Source organism: Macrosteles quadrilineatus, unplaced genomic scaffold, assembly GCF_028750875.1.
Source record: "Macrosteles quadrilineatus isolate MER2022 unplaced genomic scaffold, UCM_ALF_1.0 Scaffold_2__2_contigs__length_208266976, whole genome shotgun sequence".
Classification (NCBI taxonomy): domain Eukaryota; kingdom Metazoa; phylum Arthropoda; class Insecta; order Hemiptera; family Cicadellidae; genus Macrosteles; species Macrosteles quadrilineatus.
In genome coordinates this window covers 25,259,496-25,280,159 of record NW_026542595.1, presented here as the reverse complement: position 1 = coordinate 25,280,159, position 20,664 = coordinate 25,259,496, and the positions used below count along the sequence as shown (strand labels likewise).

The window sequence follows — 20,664 nt, the reverse complement described above, 5'->3', positions numbered from 1 at the left end:
CACTTATATATTTTCTAGTTCTGTACCCAGCCAGAGTTTAGAGGTTTTAAAATTAGCTCTGCAAGTAAAAATCCCGTAAGTTGTGACAAGTATACTTAAGGAAGTGAAAGCTGAATGAAGCAACCATGCATTGGGGTTTTCTTTGTCAACTCGAGTCCAAACCTGGTATATCCTACCTGACAGCTCCAGGATAGGTAGTTTAAAAAAATCTTGCATGTCACAGTAAATGGCTTAATGCTGAGTAAATCAGCATCTGAATAAAATAGCCTTTAAGTTTACCTTCAAAAGGTGTGTAGTAAAAATAGATTTTCAAATGTGCATATCTTTTATTCATAAATGTCTGATACTTTTAAGAGAGCCCTTGTATATTGAATACGATTAATTTAGCCTTTTTAAATAGTTAACCATGATTCAAAACATAAAACAGTAAAACATTGAGAATTTACAAGTATCTTTTACAATTTTGATTGAATTTTTGTCAGGAAATTGGTAACAAATTTCTGACTCTGTTAACTCCTACCCAGTGGCGGATTTACCATAAGGCACACTAGGCACGTGCCTAGGGGTGCCAGCTGTTGAAGGGCCCGCCGTTGAAGGGCGCCTGGCCGCGGCAGGCAGCAGGTAACGTGACGGGCGGCGCGACTACGGGCGGCGTGCGTGGCGGCGGGCGCCAGGTGATTATCGATCGGTGAAGATGACTCACGTTCATGTCCCGACGTGCAGATGCAGACATATAGACTGCGAGTAGCAGTAGCGAGCACTATACTAGTATACTAGATACTCAGAGCAACGAGTCGGCTCACCGGAGCAACAGTCGTGGTGGGGAGCTGGGAGGAACGATGACGTCATATTACTTAATTCAAACCTTCACAGTGGGTAGCGCCATGGTGGAAGTAAATATTTACTTCCACCATGGGTAGCGCTCTTAGCGGGAACGATGACATCATCACTTACTTCCAGCTTTACGCTTTACTGATTTCTCTATCAGTCTAAAATAATTTATTGGTATCTTCTATGATTTAATTACATTTATGGATTAAAACTTTATTTTCTGAAGGAGGTATGAGCTCATCATGGTCATAGGATAGCTGTAATCTGTATGTTATAAAAGGTGATGTGACACTAAACTTGGCTCTCGGTTGGTAAACCAGTTGGCCTACAGATATCATAGAATTCATTACAACATTTATCTTGGACTTATTTACCACACAATTTGAGCAGTTCCAGATTTCATGAATCTATTTTGATCATCTAATCTTAAATCATTTTGAATCAACAGCTTGTGCATAAGCCAGAGAATAAACCTGTGAAGGGTTTATCATGAGTTATTCAACCTAATAACTTCAATTACTAAAAATATGTTAATCGTAAGATAAATCTGAGAATTTAGACGCTAGTAATTATTCAAAAATAGGATACCAATAAGTTATTTTACAGCTATAGATAGATAGATAGATTTACAACTACATATAATATGTTGTTATTTATATAATTACGATTCCATATTATAAGATGACATAAACAATCATTCTTCGAACAACTTTAATCCTTTCAGTTTAACGTTTATTCCAACCAATCGCTAAAAATCTATTTGCCATTTTCATTTGGTGTACCCATCGATATATAACAAACATTGTGTTTATATATCGATGGGTGTACCACATTTGGAATTCTGATTCGCTACAGGGCTAGCAGACAGCTAAGCGCTAAGAGCGCTACCCATGGTGAAGGTTTGAATTAAGTAATGACGTCATCGTTTCAATGACGTCAATTCAAATATATATATGTATTAATAATTTCATAGAAATTATAAGAAAAACCAAAACAAAACCAAATTAAGCTGAATACATTTGAATTGAATTTAGTCAAGAACGGCAATGCGTTCGGCGATTAATTTAGGCTATTCATATTCATATTTATTCTTGTCTCAACAACAAAATATAAAATGTTTTTCTTAAAACCTATTAATACAACTTAATATAAAGTAGGCCCTACTCATGGTGGAAGTAAATAAGGTGTGCTACTCAGCCGGACGAGTTTGAGACCGTTCTGCACATCGCGACGTGACGTCACCTTGGGGGCAAACCGCTTCGCGCACGTATATAGCTCAGCGTGACACTGCTCTATTAACATCAACATTTTGAACTGTTAGAATTGAGGAAAAATTATGAAACTTGACATGGACATCAATTATAAGTGGACGATGCGTGTTGTGAAACAATAGTTTGTAATTGTTAAAAACTTAAGCGTGAAATCACTCTTTATACTTGGTCTTTCTTAAAACTAAACATGTAAAAGTTAGTCGGCTACCAAATCACGTACTATTTGGTTAGAAGCATTTGACCAGCGGGAAAGTTTTAGATAAAGATCCAAATTTAACTTTCCTTCAAAGTATATACCGTTAGAGTTGTTATTTCCTGAGATATGCTAAGTTATATGAGCGCGTGATCAGAGCGTGTGCTGCGAGTCGAGTCAGTTGCCAAGTATTAATCACACATTGCCATCCAACAAATAATGTAGTTTCATGAATATAGTATCATTGATATTTGTATTCCTGTATTTATATTTTTATGTGAAAAATTGTTGTTAGGTTGACTTCAGTGTGTTTTTCCCCGTTTGAATATGGGTTATTTCGTAATAGTTCACAGATAATATACAATATTGTCTCCTCGGTGAATAGGGTTAACGTTTCCAAATTGCATTTAAAGTATTGCAAATCGCTGTTGATTAGTTAAAACCAAAGTTTGCAAATAGTGGTTTAAATAATAAATGATCATTAACGCATAGGAATGTATTTAACGTAGTAAATAAAATAAAATGTACTCTGTTAAAAAATAAGTTGGTGATTAAACATTGTATTTATAATCAGGTTAAAATATAAAATTGTTTCACTCTTGCAATACCATGATAATAAAATGTGATATTCCAGTTTAATTCGACAGCTAGGATCCTATTTCACTGGGGTTGTTATCTATGTCGCAACTTTGGCACGGATGCGGGGGTGTGTGCGGGGAAGATCACGTGTTGTTTGTTTTGTTTTCGTTTCTGTGTTCACCGCGAGTTGCAGTAGATGTCAGTTTTCCATAGGGCACACATCTTTCTACAAAAATGCCCCATTGTGCAGTGTACGGTTGTTGTAATAGTTCGAAAAATAAGAAAACGCAACCAAACGTGCGATATTTTAGTTTTCCTCAACAAATCAACAGGAGGCTAAGACAATGCAATTTTGCTAGTGGCAAAAAAGAAAATTTCTAAAGAAACTTAAAAAAGTTTAGAAAAATCCAGAGGTGATGAAATGTTTAATTTTTTAGATGTTTAATTTCAGGTCGTAAATATTTTTATAAGATTTCAAAATGTAATAAACTATGTTTTTGGTTAAGGAAATGTTATTCATTTCCGATCCTACGAATTTTATGGCAACTGTTATCAAAGAGAGTTAATTTGTATAAAAACGAAGACGTTGCAACGCATTTTAATATAAAACTTATTATATCTCTCACATGTTAATATTACATATTTAACACATTCACTGCTAATGATATGTAATACTTTTATAAATGGCTAAAAAACATAAACATTAACATGATCATGTTAATCGAGTGACAATATATCTTTAATTAAATAAATTTTATACTATAAATTGTGGATTAAAATATATTATGTAATTATATACATCATGTATTATATATCTGCTAATATACTTATGACGCACAAGTGCGTCATTAGCAGTGAACGTGTTAATTTAAAATGTAGAATACAAAGTATATCCTTATAACATATAGCTACAGTGTTTTGGATAATAAATGCGTGGGCTTTTTATCCAATAAACGGTGGCATCGGCTGAGCGCGCACTCCGTTGCCGCTTGATATAATTCTTCGTAGCTAAAAAAGTAATTCTTTTATCGAAATCCAACCGATACTACAGTTAAATTAGAACCTTTCCCGCAGGTCTCATAAACCTGACCAAATAATACGTGATTTGGTAGCCGACTAACTTTTTTGTGTTAGTATGAAAAAGTTTGAAGTTTGATCGGTGGTTGAATGGTTTTTAATTCAAATAAATTAATAAATTTTAAATCATAAGCATCCTATGTTAATAGTCCAAGACTATGCAAAGTTTCAGCAATTTTTATCGGTTTTACTATTAAAAATTACAATTTTATTAGAGCGGCGTTACTGCTCGATATGGTCGCGAGGCATGTTTTCCCCCAAGGTGACGTCACGATACCCCTCCCCCGCACCACCTGCAGCCGGCTACGATGCGCAGTAGCACACCTTATTTACTTCCACCATGGCCCTACTCATATAGTGACTATGTGTTTTCCTGGAAAATGCATTAATAAGCATGCCAACAACGGGAAGTTTAATATTGCTTTTACGCTGAAACCTTTCCTCAATCGCAGAACACAAAGGGGGGGGCGGCCGGACGGGCCTAGGGGCGGCACCGTAGGTAAATCCGCCACTGCTCATACCTTCACATTTGTTGGCATTAAATGTACTTTTATTAATTCTTGGCATGTGATTGTAACCCACGCATGTTTATGATGCATGCAGGAGTGGTGTCCTGGGCTACAGTGGTGCCGTTTGATGTGGTCAAGTCCCGTATACAGGCAGACAGCAGGTCGAACCCCAAGTACAGAGGCATGTGGGATTGCATTGTCAAGAGTTACCGACATGAAGGGCCCCAAGTATTCTTCCGTGGCTTTTGGCTTATCATTCTACGATCTATACCTGTTAACGCAGTAATATTTGTCAGTTATGAATTTTTTATATCACTTTGTTCTTAGAAAGAGTTTGTGCAAAGAATATTTTAGAGAATGTTAAAAGTTGATTAAATTTTATTTATTTATAGGTTGTGTTATTACCCATCCTAAACTGCCTACTGTAATATTATATTCAAGGGATTCATTGTAAAGTTTTAATAACTTAAGCGTGAATTGCAAGTTAAAGGATTTTTTTTCAACTTGTCTCGTTATAACTTTTAAGAAATTACTGAGACGAATTAATTTTGTGTATTGGGTTTTAAATTGTATGATTTACTTACATCAATTCAAAAATTGTTTATCGTTCTCCGTATTATCATAAGACAAAAAGAATTAAATATAGACCCTCAACCGTGCTGCGGTTACCATAGGTTCTGGCACACACCGCTGGGAGCGCCGTGTAGTTTACGTAGCGCGTAGGCCGTAACTACATGGCGCTCCCATCTGCGTACAGTTGTAAAAACTCCATTGTAAATAGATTCAATGATAAAAACTAAGATGTTTGATAAAAATTTAAAAACATTAGTCTATTGTATTTGTTCACACTCTGTATACAAGAAAGTGGCCGAATACGTTAAAAACTGCGCCATTTTATAAGCTTTCCAACCATATGCTACACTGTTGAGGTTTAGATATTCTGTTGTTTGTTTTAGTGGTTTGAATACCAGAAAACGGAACTTTTTTACTGTTCAAGCTGAAACAAAAAGACAACTTTTGCTTATAATACATGCCGGCTTTCTATGTTTTAAATGTTAAAGACGCCCTGTTTTCTGGTATTCAAACCACTAAAACAAACAACAGAATATCTAAACCTCAATAGTGTAGCATATGGTTGGAAAGCTTATAAAATGGCGCAGTTTTTAACGTATTCGGCCACTTTCTTGTATACAGGGTGTGAACAAATACAATAGACCAATGTTTTTAAATTTTTATCAAACATCTTAATTTTTATCTTTGAATCTATTTACAATAGAGTTTTTACAACTGATCCTCCGTCATTTTCTATTATTCTTATTCAAAATTTAATGTAGAACACGAAAATGACATTGTCTACTCAAATCCATTTACAGGTAATTGAGAAATAGCTGTATTAAGTTTGAAAACATAGTTATTTTTGAAAAACATAAAATAATTCTTTGGGAAGCTAATTTTTGGACTTGGAACCTTTTATATGCATCATTACACTGCATTTACTTTGTGCTTATGCCAAACAAATTTTGTCACACTGATGACCAGCCACCCTGTATATAGATTTATATTCATATATATATTTATATATATAGATATGTGTCCGTTAGCGCGATAACTTGAGCAAAAATGATCCGATTTTGATGAAATTTGGTAGGAACGTGTAAACCTACGTTTATTCAAACGAGTTCGCGAACCAGCATGATCGGACTATGGGAACGGGGGTTTATGGGGGGTTTTATGGGGTAAAAATTGGTTTTTCCCATTTTTGACTCTAAATACATAAAATTTCACAATTTCTTTCTAGACCATTTTGTAGATTGTAAGACTAGATTACTTTCGTCAACAGCTCATTGAATCGTGAATTTCACTTCATGTTTCAGCATGTCATGTTTCATGTTTCATTTTGTAGAGCTTAGAAAAAGAAATAATCTTGTACATTGAAGCGTTGTTGTATGCCTAACGGTTATGGAGATAATTAAAAAAACTTTAAATTTAAAATTCCCATGTTATTCTTATGGACAATAAATGAACTGTTGTAGTTTGCTTGTTTATGGATATATTTTATTCAAATTTGGCAATTTTGTTTACTTCATACTAAGCTATCAACATTTCAATGAAAATACACCTCAATTCCTTCCCTGTAGCAGCAAACCTAGGTACACATTAAAATTTATGTTATTTCAATAGGAAATAAATCTGACAATTTTCAGAGTAGAATATTTTACTAGAAATCCAGCCAGGTAAATGGAAATTCGCTTAGTCTGCAGGTTTGCTGCGGCAGGGGTATTTTAAGTAAGTACCGTTTTTAAATTTCTCCATTCCAGCGCTGCGATTGGCATTTTAGACATTTGTGCTGTGTATGTATGTGCATCTATTGGTAAGCCTGCGCCGGAAATTTGACAACAATCGGCCGTATTTACATATGGTTTCTAGCATTCAAAATGGTGCCGCCAATTGATACTGTCGCCAACTGTGAAGTACGCACTGTAATTAGATTTTTAAGTGCTAAAGGTGTGAAAGCCATTGAAATTCATTGACAGATTAGTGAAGTGTATAGCGAGAACATTATGAGTGACGTGATGGTACAAAAGTGGGTAAGGGCATCTAAAGACGGCCCCACCAATGTTCATGATGAACAACACACTGGACGGCCATCTGTCGTTACTGATGAATTGTTGCATAAAGTCGATGAAAAAGTGAGAGAGAACAGACGGTTTATGATCCCATCATTATCCGATGAGTACCATTCTGTCACTCATAATATTTTCGACATACACTTCACTAATCTGTCACTGTCAATGAATTTCAATGGCTTTCACACCTTTGGCACTTGAAAATCTAATTACAGCGCGCACTTCACAGTTGGTGGCAATCTAAATTGGAGTTACCATTTTGAATGCTCGAAACCAAAAGTAAACACGGCCGATTGTTGCCTAATTTACAGTGCAGGCTTGCCAATAGATGCAAATACACAACACAAATGTACATGCCAATTGCAGCACTGGAACGGAGAAATTGAAAAACGGTACTTACTTAAAAATTATATGCCTGGTAATATACAGGGTGTCCCGGAACTCTCTACCAAAATTTTAGAGCATTGTTCCTGAGTTAGAAACATATGTAAATAAATACCATATTTAAATTGTCCGGAAGTCCTTATTTACTTACACAGCCGCCATTTTTTTTTTTTACTTATTATTTTTTTCTAAGGAATGGTTTAACATACCAAATTGAAACTTTGCACAAACATTTATGACAACCAACCAAAGCTAGAAAAAAATTATGAAGATTTTCCAAATTCATTAAACAAAATGGCAGCCATTAAAAATTTTTGTAAAATCAACGGGTTTTGAGTTATTTAAGAAACCAAATTTTAAATGGCCACCATTTTGTTTATGAATTTGGAAAATCTTCATAATTTTTTTCTAGCTTTGGTTGGTTGTCATAAATGTTCCTGAAAAGTTTCAATTTCGTATGTCAAACCGTTCTTTAGAAAAAAATAATATGTGAAAAAAACAAAATGGCTGTGTAAGTAAATAAGGACTTCCGGACAATTTAAATATGGTATTTACATATGTTTCTAACTCAGGGACAATGCTCTAACATTTTGGTAGAGAGGTCCGGGACACCCTGTATATTTATTCAATAAATGCATACAACGTAATATTTAAAATTAAGCTATACATAACTTTCCAAAATACGTTATGTACCCTACATCTAAGTTATTTTTTTTTTCAATTTTGTTGTATTACTTTTGCCGTGGCACCCGCGGCGCCCCCTTGACCACGGCGCCCGGGGCAATCGCCCCACTCAGGGGTGCCCAAAAGGGGGGATGGCTCAATTTGCGCCATCAAGATTTTTTAAGGGGCTAGATTTTTTTGGCGGGATTTTGGTTATTTGTAAGGATTTATACCAGCAAAAATTGACAGGAAATTTACAAGAATAAACCATTAGAATCAAACGCAACAGTAAATAGTACTGTTTATTTATTTAATCATGATTGGCAGCGTTATAAATTTAAGTTTGCCGTTTAGACCAACACCGGAATTTTCCCGTCAATCCGTTAATGTTTTCCTCCAGTTAAGACGGTTGGTAGACCTTTCTTTTAGCGAATTTCCCTATAGGGAAGTAGCTATTACCGTAGGTGGCACGGTAAGACCTACGCCCGGGACCGATTTACTTTTTCATTTTGATGTCCCCAGAGGCCAAAAACACCATTCGTTCAAATTTTTATATATGTTTATATATATATATTTATATATATATATGTTTTTATATATATTTATATTTATATAGATTTATATATATATATATACGTCCGTGAACGTGATAACTTGAGTAATTTTTGTCCGATTTTGATGAAATTTGGTTTAAAGGTGTAAGGCGGGATAAACTTGAATGAGTTCGCGAACTAGCATGATCAAACCATGGGAACGGGGTTTTATGGGGTAAAAATTGGTTTTTCTCATTTTTGACCCTGAAAACACAAAATTCCCCAATTTCTCTCTAGACCTTTTTAAAGAGCTTAAAAAAACAAATAATTTAGTTCAAAGTGTTTTGTAAGGTTATTGGTAACGGAGAAAATTCAAAAAAATTATATATTTCAAATTCCCAAGTTATTCTTATGGAGAATATTGTAAAATGTTGTAGTTTGCTTGTTTATGGATATATTTTGATCAAACTTGGATAATTCATTTATTTTGTACTAAGCTATTAAATATTTCATAAAAAAAAACACTTTATTAGTTTCCTTGTAGCAGCAAACCTAGGTACTCGTTAAACCTAATGTTATTTAATTAGGTTTAATTGAAACTTAATTCAGACAAATGGAAATTCACTTAGTCGGCAGGTTTGCTGCGGCGGGAGTATTAAAGTATGTAATTAGCATACTATTTGTCGGATCAGGGCAAACATTTTTGTTTGAAAAATAACTTTACCTGCTATCTTTCTTCAGCTTACAAATTTGTTGTATGTTTATTACATTTTTTGTAATTTTGCAAAAACCTGTATTTTTTAATATTTATGTGTTATGTTTTGTTAATATCGTTTTATTGGTCTAATATACCAGAAACAACCTTTGAAAAAGTTGTAGGACGTTTTAAGAGCTTTATAAAAATACTATATTTTATATAGAGCCTTCTTAAAAGAAAAGATAAAGTCAAGAAACGTGATAAAGCTCACTAAAACACATAATTTGGCGCAAAAACGGCAATCAGTCCGACATTTAGGGCTGTGTGCAAGTCATATACAGGGTGTTGAAAATGTCTGGAACCAACATTATATCTGGTGAGTGGTTAAAGAAAAACAACTGATATTTTGTGTACGGATATACTATGGTTTTACCTATCTTTTGGTGCCTTATGAAATTTTTTACCACTTATAGGGAACGTCCTGTAGAGGATGCAGTAAAAAGTTTTAATGGAAGCCTATGGCAAATGATACATCATTTTAAAGGCCATTTTTTTCTGAGTAAGGAGCCACAAGTTTCATCTCAAAAGGACCACCCTAGCAAAAATGGCGACTGTTTGAAATTTAAAAACCTACTTATAGGAAACGTCCTGTGGAGGATGCAGTAAAAAGTTTTAACGGAAGCCTATGGCAAATGATACATCATTTTAAAGGCCATTTTTTTCTGATTAAGGAGCCACAAGTTTCATCTCAAAAGGACCACCCTAGCAAAAATGGCGACTGTTTGAAATTTAAAAACCTACTTATAGGAAACGTCCTGTGGAGGATGCAGTAAAAAGTTTTAACGGAAGCCTATGGTAAATGATTCATCATTTTGAAGGCCATTTTTTTCTGAGTAAGGAGCCACAAGTTTCATCTCAAAAGGACCACCCTAGCAAAAATGGTGACTGTTTGAAATTTAAAAACATTGCTATTTAATTATAGCAACATCTTTCAATTATTTTCAAAAACTTCAAACAGTCACCATTTTTGCTAGGGTGGTCCTTTTGAGATGAAACTTGTGGCTCCTTACTAAGAAAAAAATGGCCTTTAAAATGATGTATCATTTACCATATGCTTCCATTAAAACTTTTTACTGCATCCTCCACAGGACGTTCCCTATAAGTGGGTTTTTAAATTTCAAACAGTCGCCATTTTTGCTAGGGTGGTCCTTTTGAAATGAAACTTGTGGCTCCTTAATCAGAAAAAAATTGCCTTTAAAATGATGTATCATTTGCCATAGGCTTCCATTAAAACTTTTTACTGCATCCTCCACAGGACGTTCCCTATAAGTGGTAAAAAATTTCATAAGGCACCAAAAGATAGGTAAAACCATAGTATATCCGTACACAAAATATCAGTTGTTTTTCTTTAACCACTCACCAGATATAATGTTGGTTCCAGACATTTTCAACACCCTGTATAGTTTTACCATTTAATGTCGATGTAGGTGTCTAAAGAAGTGTTTTCAACTCGGGTGTTACGTCTGCACCAACTGCATTTTCATTTTTCTTTAATCATAAAACTAACCCTAAAATAATAGAAAATAAATATTGTCGACTTTAGCGATCAGTGTCACCAACATGAACTAGACTTGAAAAACGAGCTTCAAATTTTACTATGAAATTAGAAGTCTACTTGTGTTGGGTTGTCTGTATTAATATGTTGGATTACCCATTTTATCCAAATTACATCAAAATCAGTGAATTGAAAAATGTTGTTAAGAGTTTTTGTGCCAACTACATAAATGTGTAATCTTAACATTTTGAAAAAAAATTTAGTAACTACAGTACTTATGATTGTAAAATTACTGCAAACCTAGGTCAGGTCCCTCAGATGACTAGACCTAGGGGGGTATTTTCTGACACACCAAAGGAGTGTGTTACTGTGGTGTTTGATGGAAAGGTGGTTTGTAGTGATGTGACAGCTTCAGGAGTCTACATGTTGGTGTACACCCTCAGCTGTCAGCAGCTATCAGAGAAGCAGCACTGGGCCATCATGTTGGCTGGGGCTAATGCAGGTAACCGTCCACAATCAGTATTCAGTGTATGTATAAAAGAAAATCATATAACGTAGTTCATTTTTAAACTTTGATCTTCATGATTTGAAAACAAAGTACTGTAGTTGATAATGATAATTTGCCACTTTTTTAAAAACATGCTATTTACAACAATTACGTTGCTTCATACAATTTAATAGTACCGGTATTCTGATTCTGAATGATTTTGCCACATTTTTTATCATAAAAAAAACGCTTCTTGTTGATCAACCGATCATTTGAATACTGGTATTTCTTTTTACTGTGCTTGCATATCATAGGCTTGCTCACAAATGATTCTTTGTAAAAGCATTAAAAGTCTCTTGGTAACAATAATGTTGATTCAGCAATAAAACTAGCCATCAGTTTTATATATATATAGACCTTCCCTTCATAAATAAATTGTGTAGGTGGTTGTTGTGATATTCATTCTCAACAAATTAAGCCAAATCTTCCCTAACATAAAAAAGTTGTTTTTGAAGTGATGTCCTTGTGTGTGTGTGTGTGTGTGTGTGTAGATATGTATAGAGCTACAGACTGCACTTGGGCTCCAATTTAGATTAGATTTGGTATGGGTACTAATCCATATGATATTCCAGTTTTTCTTAATTTTCCCATTTTTTAAATTCTGGTTTTAAGTGGTGATTTTATCATGAAAATCCATTAAAAACAGAATAATTTGGTTTTCACATAAACTCTTAAAGATTTGGATTGCAATTTTAATTTAGTAAGTTATAGTCTTTTTAATTTTGAACAATACGCCCAAAAAAATTTTACAATTTTTGTGCTTTCCCCCATGAAAATTCACAGGTACCCCTTCCCTTTACCCACAAGCTAATTTACCTTATTGTTAGTAGAACACTTTAGTACTAGTACTGCATTCATACTGTATGGTTCTAAAACTTTTTTTGTAAACCTTTTATAAAGTAAAATTAATTTATTTTTGTATTTAACTTTTGATGGTTTATACAATGTAGTGCTAAGTTATTCCAAAGGGATAGAGTGTACTGTGCATGTATTTAAATCTGTGTTTACATGCGTGAGTGTTGTTAAAGGTATGGTGTCCTGGGCTGTGATAGTGCCATTGGATGTTATCAAGTCTCGTATCCAGGCAGATAGTCGGACCCATCCCAAGTACAGAGGTATGGTGGACTGTGCAGTACAGAGCTACCGTACAGATGGTCTCGGAGTGTTTGCAAGAGGCTTCTGGCTCATTATACTACGGTCACTGCCTGTCAACGCAGTCACTTTTGTTGGATATGAGTATCTCATGTCTTTTTGCCAATAATATATCAAAATCTACCAAGGTAGACATATTCCAACCTCACACTTCAATTATTTTATACATTTTTCTCAATAGATACACTCTATAACCAGTGGCGGCTATAAGAACCCGCGGGTCCCCTGCAAGTTTGATAAATATTATCACAGGTATTTCCACCTAAGCTTGCACTTGGACTTGGCATGGCATCACCCGAGGCACCGAGGCGTCATCATCGTCTTCCATGATCACGACAAAATCCTGAATACCTTCATAGGTCACGGAAATATCATAGTTCTCAGTGACCGCGGCAAAATCGTGACTGAATTTCCCGCAGTCACAGAAAAATTATGATTGTCTGCATAGTGACTGCAACCAAACCCTGCTCCTGCGGTCGTGTAGAAAACAATATTTCTTGTGATTGCGGCAAAATCCTAAATATCTTCCATTGTAAACGAAACCTCATCATCGTCTTCTGGGATAGCTTCCAAATCTTGAATATTTTGCACGGTCACCGAAACATAATTATATCGTCTTCTGCAATCTTAGCAAAACCCTGAAACTCTCCCGCGGTCATGTGAACATCATTGTCGTCTTCCGCAATCACAGCAAAATATTGAACTTCTACCGCGGCTGCGGAGATATCATCATCGTCACCCGCGGATGAATGTTCTCATCCGCGGTCGCAGCAAAAGTGTGAATCTTTAAATCAGGTGGGCGATTCTATCACGGTTGTAAAGGTTGGCTCAAAAATCGATACTCTCTATTAAAAATCACCACTTTCCAAAGCAAACCTATTTTGAAGCGACCTGACCGAAACCCGGAGGTAACATTTTTACCTGACTTTAAGTAAACCAACATGGTCCGCAGCCTCCCAAAAGTATTAATGAAAACACAGAACAATTTTTTTGCTAGTGTCCTAAAAAAATTTCCCCAAAAATTGCGGGCCCCTTAGATCCCAGGCCCGCTATCGCCGCCACTGTCTATAACTTGCCAAACATATACTTTGCTAAATGCAATGAAATTCTTTAATGTTAAACAAGTGTTACTACTTACTCCTTGCAATATACAATATGTGACATTTATGTTTTTTTTTTTTTTTTTTACACTGTTGGACGTACACTTATACAGTAGACTCCCCCTTATCCAGACTACTCGGGACCGAGGCCAGTCCAGATAACGGGTTTTCCAGTTAAACCGACATCCCAAAAAACTTGTTAAGTTACCCAAATATTTGACTTAAATTTAGGAGAGCATTGTATTTCTGTTATTGTGATCACTGGTCTCAAATATTTCCCATGAGAAAAGTCGTTTCAGTACCGCCCACTTCCTGCCGATCTAGTCCAGTTAAACCGATGTGCTGATAAAAATTGTTTGGTTAAAGAGATGTCATTCCCGCCGAGTGTTGTCCGGTTAAACCGATGTCCGGTTAAAAGGTGTCCGGATAAGAGGGAGTCTACTGTATACATAACAGCATTCCAGGCACCCTCATTTTCATATTCATGCATAGGTTAGGCATATTCATGCAATCTATGTAAAATATGCTGTTTACAGACAGGTCTCCTAGTCATTAAAAGGTTGTAAAACCAGTTTAAACTAATTATGTGGCAGATATACACAAGACAATTAAGCTGTATATAAAATCTTTCAAAATCATCAAACAAATTTAATGTCCATTGTAGGTTCCTGTTCATGCTAAAGAAATAGTGGTTTTCATCACTAGGAGCAAAAGTGGCTCTCTTTTTGCTAGGCAATCATGTTTTACAATTATTATAAGTTCCAAAAACACACTTTTTTCTGTTTGATGAACAACTATTTTCATCATACTGTCTAGGAAATAATCCTCTAATCATTACAAAATTAGACCATATAATTTGTGGTTGTACAAAGTCTTCATCAATGTTTACATTTTGGTTGTTTATAAACATAACGTAAAATATCCTTTGATTAGCAAACAAAATTATAATGTGGCATGAACAAATTTAGATGTTAGCAAACCAAAAAAATTCCCATATAATGTTTTTTTTTCTGTTCCCTCTATTTGAAGTTACCCGAAAACGATGATTTTGTGGACGATTTAGAGAACTAAAAGCAGCTGTTTTCCAGACAGTTTGATGAAAAAAATTGTTTTATAGTTTATGAATGTTTATTAGTTTAACTTTTATAAATGGTACATAAAAACAAATATCAGTGAATTTAATTTTACTGTAGGAATATGATGATATAAATTTCTATTAGATATATAATTTATACAGAGTGTCTTGCAACCATATCAACAAACTTTGTCATGTTATTCAACGTATCAAAAGAAACAATAGTACATTTTGTACCTAGGGCCGAAAATGAGGTTTTGCTGGCTCGAGATAGTTTTAAAGCTCGAGACGAAGCAAGGGCGGTCCTAGACATTTATTTTGGGGGGGGGGTCACTGGGGGGGCTGGGGGTATGGAATACCCCCCAGCAAAGGAGGGGGGTTTAATATGCATTAATGTTTTAAGAAAGTAAGCGGGCAGTTGATTTTCGGCCATAGGGATGTAAAAACCTGCTCGTTAACAAATTACAATGACAGCTGGAATGGACTGGACAGCAATAAGTAGCTTTCTGACTCAAATAAACGTTTTTGAAACGGCTAAAAACATTGTAGTGTGGTGAAAAAAATGTCATATAACATGTGTCCTATCTCATTCCCTTTTCGGTCCATCTCTCTGTATGTGATTTTTACAAAAATATTCATAACTCATTAACTGTTTGAGCTGTGGCGTTGAAATCCTGTAAAAATTTTTATCTTATAGACCACTATGTTAGAGCAAAATATGAATAAAAAATCTTTAAGCATTTAAAAATGGTGCCTTTTAAAAATATTTGATTCAAATTCTATAAAAACCGTTATTTTACAAAATATTTTTAAAATCAGCCATTTTTTAATGGTAAAGCATTTTTATTCACATTTTGCACAAATATAGTGGTCTATAAGATTAACATTTTTACAGAATTTCAATGCCGTAGCTCAAACAGTTAATGAGTTATCAATATTTTTGTAAACATCACATACAGACAGATAGACCGAAAACGGAATGAGATAGGTCACATGTTTATGTTACATTTATTTTTCCTTTTCTTTCACATGCTCTATAACGGGACAATGTTTGTTCATATGATTGTTAGACACCCTGTATATAGATTCTTTGGAAAGGTAGCATTTTGTAGACCAGTGAATTTTTTTTTATTTTAATGGTTTTAAGTAGCACAATACTTTAATACTTTTAATATTTTTCATTGAAATGACGAATATACCATGTGACTGTATGTTAGAGAAAACATACCTAACTGATTCAATATTAATATTAAAATCCTTATTTTGTACAGCAATTCACACTATAAAAGCCTATCATCCTAAATGAATGAATAATTGAATGAATTTCAGCAACAAATACAATTTCCAACACAATAATTACCAGTACTTGGAGTTTGGTCTTTAGTTTAGAACATAACTTCAATTCTACACAAGGAGGGTGATGATTGTGAAATTAATAAATAAATGTTTATGGCTTGCAATTAAGATACTATTGTGAAATGTATTTCATTATGAAAGGCAACATATAAAAGTTGTACTATAAAAAGTTTGATAAAGTAAAACAAATATAATTTTTATTTGGACCTTCAAGCCAACAAAAAGCCAAGGTTGTGGCATAAGGTTGTTGTTAGTGGTGATTTTTCTGTCACGAACATCGATTTGACTAAAGAGGTAGGCCTACATTCGTCCATCAGTGTTTATAATACATTTTGGCATATTTCTATTATTTTATAATTGATGTGTCTGAATATATAGCAAATAAATTGCATTTAAAAATAACCATGGTATGGTACAAAATATTGCTTCTCTATCCTAAGTAGTATTTTAAGTAATTTCACTGTAATATGTAGTTTTATTTAAATTTCTGATTACTGTGAACGTTTGTTGTTTTTTTTTTTTTTTTATTTTTTTTTAGATATTCCACTTACTTTACACTCTACTTATAATACCAGAGTGAAAATTTAAACGTTTTTAAGAAAAACAGTGTTTCTCTTTTTCTCAAAACTTTTTGTTTTTTATATTTCATTGACATTTGAAGTTTCATATACCCCCACCGCAGCAAACCTGCAGACTAAGCGAATTTCCATTTGCCTGATTGGATTTACATTAAAATGTCTCCTTAAAAATATCACATTTATTCCCTATTTAAATAACATTAGTTTAACAAGTACTTAGGTTTAGTGCAACAGGGAGGGTAAAAGGGTTTTTTTTTTGTAAAATGTTAATATTTTAGTATGAAATGAATGCATTTACCAAATTTGATCAAAATATGATCATAAACAAGCAAACTACAACAGTTTACTTATTCTCCATAAGAATAACATGGGAATTTTAAATTTAGTTTTTTGGAATTTTCTCCGTAACCATTAGGCGCATAATAACGCTTCAATATACTAAATTATTTATTTTTTTAACCTCTACAAAATGGTTTAAAAAGAAAATGCTAAATTTTAAGTTTTTAGGTCCAAAAATGGGAAAACCCAATTTTTGTCCCATTAAACCCCCATAAACCCCTGTTCCCATAGTCCGATCATGCTGGTTCGCGAACTCGTTCGAATACACGTAGGTTTACACGTTTGTACCAAATTTCATCAAAATCGGATGATTTTTGCTTGAGTTAATCACACTATGGACACCCATATAAATATATATATATGAATTTGAACGGATTGTGTTTTTGGTTTCTAGGGACCTCAAAACGAAAAAGTAAATCGGTCCCGGGCCCAGGTCTTACCATGAGTACTACGGTAATAGCTTATTCCCTATAGGGGAAATTTGCTAAAAGCTAAAAATTCTCTTTAAGTTTGTATAATTCTGAAAAAAAAAACTTAATACCAATATATGAAAACCCTTAATTTTTTTTAAAGAAGCACCCTTCTTTAGTGTATAAAACATTGGAATATGATGATATATACATTTTTGATTTTTTTTATCCAAATCATGAACTTTATGGTCAGGGAAAAGTGTTACTGTCTGGAATTGATGATTAACGAGAATCACTAAATTCTTTGTTTGGGTTTTTATTCCACACTACTCTTATTCTTATAATATTTCACAAGACTTGATAAACCATAATTTATTTTTATTACATAATAGGTTTTTATATATAAGCGTTACCTAATACAGGGTGGTGCAATGAAAGCACCCCAATTAATAAGTAGTGTAAACTCAATAATATTCACCCTAATAAATAGCACATCAAAACACAGCTTATCTTTTGCCATTTGAACTTAACAAAAGTCATTTTTTCCATTTCTTGAAATCAAAATCCTGCAATTGACGTCCTTGTCCTACTTGACATTCCTCGTTAGTCACTTGAAAACTCCATCAAATACTCCTCCAGCATTTCTTCAGGAATCACTTTAGTTTTAGGACAATTCTTAGCTTCGGTTCAAGCAAATCTGTGGGGTGACTTTGTAAAGCATCGAACTTCAAGTAGGTTATTAGAATAACACCCCCCCACTCCCAAAAAAAAGGGAGCCAACGTAAAGCTTTCAACAACAAAAGCTTCCTGGCAAATCTCTTTGGACTTTAAGTTTCTGCGACTCGCACACTCTATCAACATTTGTCGGTGTACCAAGAGTTTTGCGGTACCCACCGATTATTTTTAAGGTTTAAGCGTTTGTCCTATTTAACTGGGTAAAATCATTTTACCCAGTTCACCACTGTTTTCCAATCTGGAACAGCGCCATGTTGACCAAGGATGGAATGTGGTCCAAACAATCTCTGGGTTATTTAAAAAATATGTTTCCACATCAAAATCTCAGTGTTAATAGCCTCAGGCATAATATTTACTAAAATGGCATAGTTTGATTGATGTTATAAGCACAGCTGTTCATTCATTGTTGTTTTACTAATAGTGTGACAACGAAAGAAAATTGGGGTGCTCTCACTACCTCACCCTGTATAAGGTAATAAAAATACCTGTCAATGTAAACATAGTTCAAAATCTAAAGTTTTTTACATCCTTCAATTAAGTTAATTGTACTGTTATAAGAAAAATTTGTATTTCAATTAAACTAATCTTCGCAATTTACAATAATAAATTTATTTTCACGGCCATAACTCAGTACAATTTATAAGGCTATTTTGGTCTTGAAAAAACCCGTGTCTTGACACGCCGATCATGAAAATGATGTATTGGCTCTTTTCTGGTGGCAGCCCTAGACCTCATGTTTGAGGAGGCAAAGTGGATTTCTAGGTTAAGGTAACAATTAAAATATAATATCAACAAAAATTAACACCATGTCTACTTCATCAAATGATCGTGGACACAACAAAATTACAAAAACCACAAACTTACCTTCATTAATATCGTACATCCTTTTTTTTACTACAAAACCACCGGCACAACAAAACTAACGCACATCCCAAATCAGTCTCTAAAACCAACTGACGCTATTGCCGTCAGGCTTACCACTGTCATGTTCCAAAGTTGCAAATTTTTCCATTATGGTCAGGACGTCAAATCGAGGGAAAGACTTATTTTGTCATGGTAGTCAGTTCGCAATGAAACCAAAATTATTATATGCTCCTTCTTTGTAAGTTTAATAACAATTGATGACATAAAAATATGGCATTATATATTTCGGCATTAATAATTTCTCTAAAGACAACGTGAAAGTTGAAAAATGTACCTTAGGGTCTGGTGAAGGTAGAATGAAATGGTTAAGGTCGTGAATTTTGTTACTTTAAAAATACAAAAAAATACCGGTACCTAAAACTTATTTAATAAAAAATACCTAAATGTTTGTAACATGTTGCCCCTGTCCCAAAAAATATAAAGTATTTACAAAATAAAAGGCAATGGACATTAAAACGTACGTTTCAAAATTTTCACTCACCAATACCAGCAAACCCCCAAACCAGACTAAGCAAAATGTCCATATCTCTGATTGGATTTGTACTATTACATGTTCTTATACTATATACTATACTATACCGGTATGTCAGATTATTCCCTCCCTATTTAAATTGAATTAGGTTTTTAACAAATAACTACCTAAGTTTGCTGCTACACAGACAGAATGAAAAAGTGTTTTATTACTAATACTGATATTAAAACGTAAAAATGAGGCACACCTTGATAAGCTTATCCATATTTTACAAAATAATAAAAATTGTGATATTTGAGCTATTTATTTTTTCAATCTTTTTTTACTTGGTCTCATTTCATAAGGAATATTAACCGCTAAATGAAAGTGTTATTAACATTTTACGTTGAATCACCCAAAGTTAAAATGGGCTAAAAATAAAGTTATAAAAAGTCCTCATAACTTTAGAACGGATCAAGATTTTTAAAAACTAATTGTGGCATTGTAATCAGCGTAAAATTCTAATTTGAAATAATGGGTCACAACCCATTATGATAAAAAACTTTGTATCCAATATGGCGGATCCAAGATGGCGGCCAAAAATGTATACCCAGTCAAAATTAAGTACTTACTACAGTACTCTACAATGATCTGATGTGGTCCGGAGTTGATATCTTAAGAAATGTAGAAAAAAGTAGGGGGGAACTCATTTAAAACTCACCCTGTATATATATATATATATATATGTATATGAATTTGAACGGATGGTGTTTTTGGCTTCTAGGGAAAAATGAAAAAGTAAATCGGTCCTGGGTCCAAGTCTTACCATGAGACCTATGGTAATAGCTTATTCCCTATATGGGAAATTTGCTAAAACGTATATGAATTGTATTGGTACCTAATTTAAAATAATTATAGGTATGTTTTATAAATTGGCAATTTTAACCTTTTCCTATAGGGAAAAATACTTACTTTTGCTAACATCCAGTTTTGGCTATTTTTAGCTATCATCATAATTAAATTCGTAACCTGATAAAAAATAAATGAAAATGTATTAAACGAATCTGGTTATCGATCC

The 20,664-nt window shown here is 34.0% G+C and overlaps 1 protein-coding gene across 2 annotated transcripts in view; it reads left to right on the top strand.

Moving 5' to 3' along the window:
- The window catches only part of LOC128987753 (solute carrier family 25 member 45), a 36,428-nt gene extending 21,387 nt beyond the window's left edge, over positions 1–15,041 (top strand). The window contains exons 5-6 of one of the 2 annotated variants that reach the window (XM_054408764.1): positions 11,318–11,421; positions 12,495–15,041. In XM_054408764.1, the coding sequence (XP_054264739.1) occupies positions 11,318–11,421; positions 12,495–12,727 (337 nt within the window). In that variant the 3' untranslated portion in view covers positions 12,728–15,041. Of the gene's footprint in view, positions 1–4,554; positions 4,852–11,317; positions 11,422–12,494 lie in introns of those variants that run through there. The other variant, XM_054408763.1, reaches the window with a different exon arrangement.
- Positions 15,042–20,664: the final 5,623 nt, after the last annotated feature.